Genomic DNA, 10004 nt, shown 5'->3' with positions numbered 1-10004 from the left:
AGGTTGCTCTTTGGAGGAGCTGACTTGTCACTCCATCGTAAACATTCTACGTCACGAAGGCCAAGTGAAGTTAAGGGAGTGAATCGTCGTCTGTCCTGTTATTAAGGTAACGTTCACGGTAATGCATTTTCGCTTGGTAACTAGCGTTACTTTCAGCTGGCAAGCTACTTTTCATAATGGCAGATGCCGTATGAATGTAATTAGGCAGTTGTTACGGTTAAGTAACACGTATGAGATAGAGGAAAGTGAAACTGGCTAACGCTACAGTTCACTGACCAATTTAACGTTAGCTTTGGCTAGGCAACGTCCAAGTTGTTCAACGTTGCATCTCATCAAAACCGTAACCTCAGTAACGTTGCATTAAACATAATTTCGCTTTAACGCATTGCATGGTAAACGTTCACGCAAGCCATTCTTGTAAACAAAGCTGTGAACAATAAATGTTGACGCTATGGCATTAGTCTAGCCTACTCTAGCCAAGATTTTGAACATTGCAGGCTAGCAGCTAACGTTAACGGATAGCTTATAGTGGTCAGTTGACGTTAGCTGTCCAATCAAGCAACGTTTATGCTAACACAAGTACACTGGTGACCAAAATTTATTAGAGCGTTTTTGCAGGGGAATCCAAAGCCACTGCTTGTGCCTTTGCAAACAAAGTCGGATTATATCTGTCAAAGGGATTTATGCGGAGAGGTAATGTATTATTCTATCGTTAACGTTACTTTTCCAATGCTAACTAGCTATGGCTAGCCACCTGTTCATACGCTGGGAAAGCGGTAACGTTAACTTAACTGTAAATGTTGTCCCTTAGTCGTTATTGAACTCCGCACAGTAAATTACAACTATACGTTTGGTTTGTCGACTTTAGTTACTGTCAACCATAGATACATTAACGTTAACACTCAACTCGTCAACCGCAGAGCTAACGTTAACGTGGTTGTAACGTTGACGTTATTTCAGCTACATTGGACGTTGTTTTGACAATAATCCATCTGAGTATTGATGAACCCAATATACCGACACTGGCCTTACCTGTTTTTGAACAGTTTGTAACCCAAACTGTTGTTAGCTATGCTGCGCTATTTATGACATTCGACCTCGTAAGCTTGATTTAAAACGGTTATCAAGCAAGTAGCTGCTGAACGTTACAGAATAGCTTTGTGGTGGTAGTTAGCATAGTTAACGTTAGCTTGCTAAACAGACAGTCATGGCGTGTACATTCCTTAAAAATGTACAATTTATAGGCGAACTCATTTTGTGTTTTTAAGCGCACATGTGACTATTGGCATTCCACAGCATAACAATCCAGCATTAATTTCATAGTGTCAAAGGTTAAATCGGAGGACCAGCAGTGTTGTTCAGGTGAAATGCTGCACTGTTTGTAAATACAGGCCTGGTTGAAGTTATCATGTGAGTGTTTTATGAAGGAAACAGAAGGCTGGAGTTCACTTAGAATAGTCGACTATTTTAATTATCCGCAGCTCATGTTTCCAGTGACTGTTATTTTCTGTTAAGCCCCTCAAGAATGTTGTCTCATAGAGGGTCTAATATAGCCAAGTGTATTTGTATCACAAGGCTATGGTAAATCTCTGATGGTTGTCAGGTGTACGTTTGCGTCATTCATTTTCATTTATTTGCAGTTACTCATTTGTTTGCAGTAATTCATTTTCCTGGTCTTTCTTGGTCAGTGAAAGCATTTTTTTTTCTGATTAAGATCTCAAGTGTGCAGTCTAGTCAATCCACTAAGCGAACATAGAATGAGAGAAATGACTATAGTGTTGAGTGCATAAGGGTGACCCCCAGCACTTGCCAGAGGGGTGTCAGGTGAAGCCCGGATGATGTCTATAAATCACAAGCTATCATGTTCTAGCTAAATATACTCACTGGCTCTCTCCAGGGCACACACTTCCAGAAACCCTCCCCTGTGCACCTCTGTGCTTAGCCTACACACACATGCACACATGAGCTAACCTTACAGGGGTGCCTCGGGTTTGTGCTCTGGAGCGCAGCGCACCCTCAGAGTGGGACTAGGAAGGAGCTGGATGCATGACCCCAGCTCTGATCTCAAGTCAAAGGGTGCATAGCATTGCGGAGAACTATCTTAACCTGTTAATGTTGAGTGAAGTGTAAAAAAAAAAAAAAACACAGACTATTCTTGGTTTATTTTGTACAGGACAAAGAGCCCTCTGTGAGGTTGTGTGAAACCAATGCTTTAATGCTGCGGCTTTGCAACTGAGCTGTGTTTTGTGTTGTGGTTACTGCTTTTTTGAAGTATTCATGAGAACAGGTTTTGCCGTTGGAATGTCTGTGTGGAGGCCTGTTTCTTCTCAGGGGACATAGTTTCGTTCACTGCATTGAGCAGATCTTAGATATGACCGCACGTTGGGGCGTTGTGTTGAGAGAGTGTCACAGTGACTCGAGGTGTGACTGACAGGCCTCTGATTCTTAAAATATCCCACCCTGGACCGTTAGCCCAGGGCTTTAGTGGTGTTGTCATCAGCGTCACCCAGCACCAACAACATGGGAAGGCAACTCTGCCCCTCCTCTGTTCAGGTCTCCTGTGTGTGCTTCTTTCTGTCTCACGGTCCCTCCCCCGTCTCACCCAACCCCACTCTCCCCGCCATACAGGGTCTGGCAGCAGGCACAGCTTGATGGGGCTCATTCCAGGCCTGGTGGAGATGGTCTAAGGAGTGGCCGGCCGGCAGGGAGGGAGGTGCCCGCGCGTGGGATGTTGCGCTGGTCGGTGCACCTGGAAGGAGGGCCGCGGAGGGTCAATCATGCCGCCGTGGCCGTGGGTCATAAGGTGTACTCGTTTGGCGGGTACTGCTCCGGCGAGGACTATGAGACGCTGCGGCAGATCGATGTGCACGTCTTCAACACAGGTGAGTGGCGCGTGGATATGTGGTGCCATCCTTACCATTAGTGAAGAATAAATATGTCTTTGACATGAATTGAGTGGGGTACACCCACAATTGTGTTTTCTTTGGAGTTAGGAGAGGAAAGAATGTATAAGTATATTGCACTGCTGTTTTCATGATGGTGTCTTTGTGTTTGTGTGTGTCCTCTGGGTTCATTAAGATGAAGTGTGTGTCAGTACTGAGGTTGTTTTTTTGCATAGTTGGGTAATATGTATGCCATCGCTTATCTATGTGCCTTTAGCACAGGTCAGGTGCACACTGTGGTAATGTGTGTATGATGAAACACATGAAACTGTTCTTTGATGGTCTAATGATGGCCTAAGGTCTTCAGCAGATAACTGAGGGCTCGCATGTGCTTGCCCAGTGTTTGGTTACTCAGAATCTGTACAGGGTTGAAATGTGACCCAAAGATTCTATGGGGTTTTCATTTATCTGCTACCCCCCACCCCCCATGCTGTAGACATAATAGCCTCATGGGTAAAAAGTCCAAAATCCTGTGTTTGCTAGAGGAACACGGAGTACTGCAGTAGGGTTGACAAAGAGGCAGACGTATAACACAGTTTATTGAGTGTTAAAGCAATGAGCTGAAGCAGGTGGTATTGGTAGTGAGGGTTTGTCGCAACCCCTTGTTGCTCTTTTATTTACCAACACATACTGTACTTTGGATAGCACAATATATTTAAATACAGTACTAATTCTATTTTCCATGGTCCAATTTTAGACTCTTGGCTGGTGGTATCCTTTGTGCATCTCTTTTTCTCTGTGTGTGTGTGTGTGTGTGTGTGTGTCTGTCTGTCTGTCTGTCTGTCTGTCTGTCTGTCTGTCTGTCTGTCTGTCTGTCTGTCTGTCTGTCTGTCTGTCTGTCTGTCTGTCTGTCTGTCTGTCTGTCTGTCTGCCTGCCTGCCTGCCTGCATGTTGGAGGTGTGAAGGAAGTTCTTTGCAAGCCTTCTTGACACCTTGATAAAGCACCCCCCTGCTGACCCCGATTGAGGTCTCCTCACCTGTCACTCTGACAAAACCGCTTTTGCTACTCCAGGTGTCCACAGGCCGCCTGAAGCGGTTGTGACCTTGTTTGCACCTAACGTCTCTGGGTAATTTACAGTTTACATTGCACATGCTTGTTGCATCATATGCACCAGGTATATGAGTAATCTAGGCGTTGTATTTATCCCTTTAGCTTCCTGCCGAGGGGCAAGGCATGTGACTACTCCGCACATGGTGCTAGGCTGGATTGGGCCATAGCAGAGTAGTGAGTTATGACTGCATGCTGAAGACTACAGACGTGGCTGCTAGGAGACCAGACCCCACTCTCTGAAAGCAGGAGAGCCTGGCGTTTTAAAGTGGCATGACCCATGAGACAGCAGACCGCTTAGTGTGTGAGAGTGAAGGGAGGATCTACAGTATGCCATGCCACTTCACCTTAATAGGAAGACGGTCCGGGCCGAACTGGGGTCATGTCAATGCTGCAAGTCTGGCTCATAAGATGTGCTGATCTCTGAATCTCACGGTCTTGATACTAGGTCGATGACTCATTTGTATCAGTCATGGTGATTTTGAGCAAGATAAATTAATTAACTCGCAACACATACGCTGGTGGGCCAGTGCACATGTGCTTGTGGTGGGTTTTAAAACGTGTTGGGGCGGTGATGTAATTCTCTCAAGTTTTTTTAATTTGTGAGTTCTTTACTTCAACCTCACCTCGCACTCGGGTTTATTGCTATGTGTTTATTTTAAAAGAGGTTGAATCATGCTTTCTCTTTGTGCGCTTTGTACTTGTAAATATGTGGTTTTAATTCGGAAAGCCAGGGCTCCAGTGATATCACCCCTAGTTGCAGCAGAAATGTCACACACAGTCAAGTCTATTTTCCATTTCCCACACACCCACACACCACTTTGAATGATGATGGTGAGGTTGATTCCATCTGTACACAAGCTGTGGTAGATACGGCAGTGTCCATATAATTCTAAGGACCTAAGTTCTAAGGACCTAAGTCCTAAGGACCTAAGTCCTAAGGACCTAAGTCCTAAGGACCTAAGTCCTAAGGACCTAAGTTCTAAGGACCTAAGTTCTAAGGACCTAAGTCCTTTGTTCCTTGTCTGTTCCTCGGCCAGTGTCTCTGCGTTGGACGAAGCTGCCCCCAGTGCGTACAGGAGGCAGGGAGCGTGCCCGAGAGGTGCCCTACATGCGCTACGGCCACACGGCTGTGTTGGTGGAAGACACCATCTACATCTGGGGCGGCCGCAACGACACGGAGGGGGCCTGCAACGTCCTCTACGCCTTTGACGTCAGTAAGTGGATCCCTAACACGCCTACTTGTCCCCCCAGCTTTTATCTTGAAAGTGTTTCAGGACACAATATGTTTGTTGTGTTCTCTTTGTAATTGTCACATGCTACTCTTTCTTTCTTTCTTTCCTTCTCTCTCTCTCTCTGTTTCTTTCTCTCTCTCATAAACTGATGAACTGTCAGAGGTCCCCCCGAGAGCCTTTATTTAAAGCTTTACACCTCTAACAACTGCATTAGCCCATCTATTATTAGCATATTGAGATTATGCAGTCACTCTTCATGACGTTGACCTTCAAACACTACAGGGTAAAGCACACGTTCCCTCCTCTCTTCTCCCCCTTTTGCTCCAGACCATCACCGCTGGTTCACACCCAAGATCTCGGGGACGGTCCCAGGGGCACGGGATGGCCACTCCGCCTGCGTCCTGGGCAAAGCCATGTACATCTTTGGAGGCTATGAACAACTGGTGGGTGTCACAGCCAATGCTTTTATTACTCGGCCTTTCTCATCTCCACACTTGCTAATATATGGAAAGCCCTTCGCTAATTCTGCCCTTATTGTCTGTGACTAATCGACGTGTTGTCAGTGGCAGACACCAGATACCCTTAGTTGAGTCTGTGTTATTGTGGGGAAGGTGATAATCGTCCAGAAAAGACCAGATTAATCAGGAGATTCAGGGAAGGAACAAATGGAGTGTTTAGCTACTACTCTGTCAGTGTGTGTGCTGCAGCACTGCAGTTGTTTGGGCAGCGTTTATTCTTGGCTGCTTTTGACTTTTACACAACAGTGCACACAGGGAATTTAGCTTGTAGCTTTCAGGTTCAGCTCATGTCTTAAAGCATTCTGTGTGGATAGATTTCAATTCCATAACAGAGTCTGTAGAGTTATGTATTATTCCCTTTGAAGTTGACTTTGATGTCCTTTTTTATGTCGATCTTATGAAGAGGGACGTGGAAAAAAATATCCAGTGGCAAGGAAGTCAATGTCACTTATTCTTGAGTCACTGTGTGACCTGAAAACCATTATTAGATAGTCTAGTTCTTAGTAATTGTTTTCTTATTGAACAGCATAAAGACATTTCCTGTAAATTCCCAAAACTAAGCACCAATTGTCTTACCTCTTTCAGGCTGACTGTTTCTCCAACGACATCCACAAGCTGGACACCACCAATATGGTCTGGTCTCTAGTCAATGCAAGGGTAAGGAGGATAATCACCTGGCGCTTGGTTCTGTTTATTTTAATCAAGGAACACATTTGTATTTCAAAATTCTATTGTACATATTCTAGTCTATTCATAGTGTGTGTGTGTGTGTGTGTGTGTGTGTGTGTGTGTGTGTGTGTGTGAGAGAGTGTGTAATTGAGAGTCAGTTTTGTGTGCGTGTGTTTAGAGTGGACATGGTTGCACATGAAAGAAAACATGATCTGATAATGCTCAGTGCTGGCACAATGCGGTGCCCCCTCCGAACCCCCTGTCCCCCCCCTGACTGGCTAATACAGCACACTGGGCGAGTGCCAAGCATTAAGAGCCTAGAAGAGCCCTGTGCACGGGATTATGGCTGTGTATGGATTTGGACTCCCTCTACAGTTGGCCTTTTGTGCTTATGTTTAGTTGTACACGCGGGCCGTGGGTCTCCACACGTGCACGGTTATCTGCTTTGTGTTGTAAGGCACACAATGTTACACTTTGCACGCTGATTTAGTGGAGTAGCATGACTTCATGGGGGACTGGCCTCATTTCGAAGGCAGGTGTGACCTAAACGTTAAACCACGACCGTCTCAGTAAACATTTGCCAAACCTGGTGTTTTTTTGTTGTTGTTTTTGTTTGCTTGTTTCTTTCTTTCTTTCTTTCTTTCTTTCTTTCTCACCAAACCTAGAACAAACTCTTCAGAGGTCTCCTTGTTTTCTCTCTCTCACACACAAACACACACACACACACACTCTCTCTCTCTCTCTCTCTCTCTGCTGCCCACTCTGCCTACTTCTTTACTGTCTGTCTCATTCTTAAAGAATCCACCATGAGAGAGTGTCATGCATTATTCACGTGGCCAGTGTGTGGAGAGTCCACAGAGCTTGTGTGTGTGTGTGTGTGTGTCTGGGGGACCATGCTCTGAGGCTAGAGACATCTGAGGCATGCGAGAGGTGCTGCTCAGTTATGGCCGACACTCACATGTGGAGAAAAAAGTGCCCAATGCTGCCTCTTTGTTCCTCCAGTCATCAGTCATGAAACATCACAAGAGTGCCCTGAATAAACTTCTTTGTGTGTGTGTGTGTGTGTGTGTGTGTGTGTGTGTGTGTGTGTGTGTGTGTGTGTGTGTGTGTGTGTGTGTGTGTGTGTGTGTGTGTGTGTGTGTGTGTGTGTGTGTGTGTGTGTGTGTGTGTGTGTGTGTGTGTGTGTGTGCGCCTGTGTTTTCAGTATAGGGGTCCACTAGATGGCACTGTCGCTTCAAATCTGAAAGGTCTGTGTTGCCCACAGATTCCTTTTTTCTTAGTTAGAGTTAGACAGACTGGCTGTGCTTTTTTTTTTGTTTACTTTGGCCAACAACACAACCATGTGAACAGCAGTAATAAGCATTGTAATCATTGATTAACACAGAAATGACTTGGCTGAAAAAGATGTACCAGTAAGCAAAAAACAGAAATGTAGTTCTCCCAACTGCCTGTAATTGTGTAGTGTGTTATGGCTGCCTGGTAAATGCCTGACCTGTTTTGTTTGATGTAACTTTTAGGGTACGCCAGCACGCTGGAGGGACTTTCACTCAGCCACTATCATCGGGACGAAGATGTTTGTGTTTGGCGGCCGGGCAGACCGCTTCGGGCCGTTCCACTCCAACAATGAGATCTACTGCAACAAGATCAAAGTGTTTGACACCGAGACAAACTGTTGGCTCAGCACGCCCAACACACAGTTGCTGCCAGAGGGACGCAGAAGCCACTCTGCCTGTGAGGAATACAAACACACACACACACTCTCTCTCTCTCTCTCTCTCTCTCTCTCTCTCTCTCTTTCTTTCTTTCTTTCTTTCTTTCTTTCTTTCTTTCTTTCTTTCTTTCTTTCTTTCTTTCTTTCTTTCTTTCTTTCTTTCTTTCTTTCTTTCTTTCTCTCTCTCTCTCTCTCTCTCTCTCTCTCTCTCTCTCTCTCTCTCTCTCCTTCTCTCTCTCAATGGACTTTAACACTCAATTCTGTGCTGTCAATGAACATTTGTAATTGTCTAAATTTGTGAAAAGTAAGTTGACATTTTTGAATCAGCCTAAAATCCTTTTTACTCTTACTTAAAAATGGCAGAAGGCTAAAGTTATAGGCTTGTCTCACTGGACTGTGGTGTCAGCTTTTAAGATTTGTATATCAGTATACTTATGTTTACCAAGTACCTCAATGGATCACTTCAATTTCTTCTACACCAGATGTCCAACATCCACACTCTCCTGTTAGCCACTGAGTGAGCTAAATGCGCTAGAATTTTCACAACTTGCTCTTGAAACGCTTTATTTGTCACAGTAGCCAGTTTGTCCCTGTCTGGTTATAGAGTCTTATATTAAGTGCTGATTGTAAAAGTGTTGAGGCTGCCCCTTGAAGCTGGGGCGAAAAGAGTAGAGAATGGGATAATGAACTGCCCAACTCAAGTTGTCTGCTCCTCTAATGACTCTGGACACTCTATTAAGCAGCAGAGAATTGACCTGAGAGGAGAAAAGTGTATTTCATATCACACAAAACACACACACACACACACACAGAGGAAATTGAATTTGAGATGACCAGCTTCATTTAGATCACCTCTAGTAGTGATTCACCTCAATAGTTTGCTCTCTTTCTATGTACACACACACACACTTACACACTGAGCCACTGAGGAAATTGAATTTGAGATGACTAGTTTCATTTAGATCACCTCTAGTAGTGATTCACCTCACTCATTTGCTCTCTTTCTATTTCTATGTACCCCCCCCCCCCCAAATATAGTTGCCTACAATGGAGAGTTGTACATTTTTGGAGGCTACAATGCTCGGCTGGACCGTCACTTCAACGACTTGTGGAAGTTCAACCCAGGTGAGTGGGCCATCCAGAGAAGCTTGGTCACGGCCATTTCTCCTGCATCCTCCCCTCAGTCTGGCCTACTTTCCTCTCTCCCTCCAGCACTTGAGCCAGTGAGCCACTAGGTTTCCATGGCAATCGTGGCAGGCTCACGGACACAGATGGCCTCCTCCTGCCCACAGCTTCCTTTTGCTTGCCTTCCTATTTGTTTATCTCCAAGATGCTTTGACGGCAGCATTTAGCTGTGTTTTTGATATGTTAGCTTGGCCAAAAAAATTAAGCCTTTTTGTTTTTCATTCTTCCTCTAAAAGAGATGCAATGTTTTTAGATCTGATGGTGGTGAAGCCAATGTTACATGTAGTACATCCCATAGGCCAGTAGATGGCAGCATGAACGCTTCGCTTTCAAGCTCACTCCTCTGCTTCACCACTTGGTTGCTGAGTAGCTTGTTGCTGTAGCAACGTGGTGATGCTGTTGTCCTCATGAATGGGCCAGTGTAACCATGCACGGCAAAGAGGGCCTGCCTTATATGGAGTCCTCTGAGGCACACTACACCAAGTCTGCATCAGAGAGAGAGATGGAGAGACCGAGAGAGAGGAGAGAGGGAGAGATGGGGGAGAACAAGGGCCCAGCTATTTCTGAATCGCTCCTTTTTGACTTCAAGGGCAAAAAGCTCTCTGTCTGTCCTCTTTCTTTGTCTCTTTTCTAAATGTCGAGGAGGAGAACAGTGAATGGACCACAGCCCTTTAAAGGCTGTAAGAAGAAGTGCTT

General features: G+C 45.1%; 1 protein-coding gene across 2 annotated transcripts in view; it reads left to right on the top strand.

The window, feature by feature from the left end:
• Positions 1-10004, top strand: part of klhdc3 (kelch domain containing 3) — a 31750-nt gene continuing 21746 nt past the window's right edge. The window contains exons 1-7 of one of the 2 annotated variants that reach the window (XM_076286044.1): positions 1-106; positions 2629-2882; positions 5031-5207; positions 5553-5668; positions 6329-6400; positions 7930-8143; positions 9162-9248. In XM_076286044.1, coding sequence (XP_076142159.1) covers positions 2729-2882; positions 5031-5207; positions 5553-5668; positions 6329-6400; positions 7930-8143; positions 9162-9248 — 820 coding nt within the window. In that variant the 5' untranslated portion in view covers positions 1-106; positions 2629-2728. Of the gene's footprint in view, positions 107-171; positions 694-2628; positions 2883-5030; positions 5208-5552; positions 5669-6328; positions 6401-7929; positions 8144-9161; positions 9249-10004 lie in introns of those variants that run through there. The other variant, XM_076286045.1, reaches the window with a different exon arrangement.

This window comes from Alosa pseudoharengus, unplaced genomic scaffold, assembly GCF_046254945.1.
Source record: "Alosa pseudoharengus isolate Yale_2024_CS ecotype anadromous, Long Island Sound unplaced genomic scaffold, YU_APseudo_1.1 YU_APseudo_1.1_scf_15, whole genome shotgun sequence".
Lineage (NCBI taxonomy): Eukaryota > Metazoa > Chordata > Actinopteri > Clupeiformes > Clupeidae > Alosa > Alosa pseudoharengus.
This window is presented reverse-complemented; position numbering and strand designations above follow the sequence as displayed.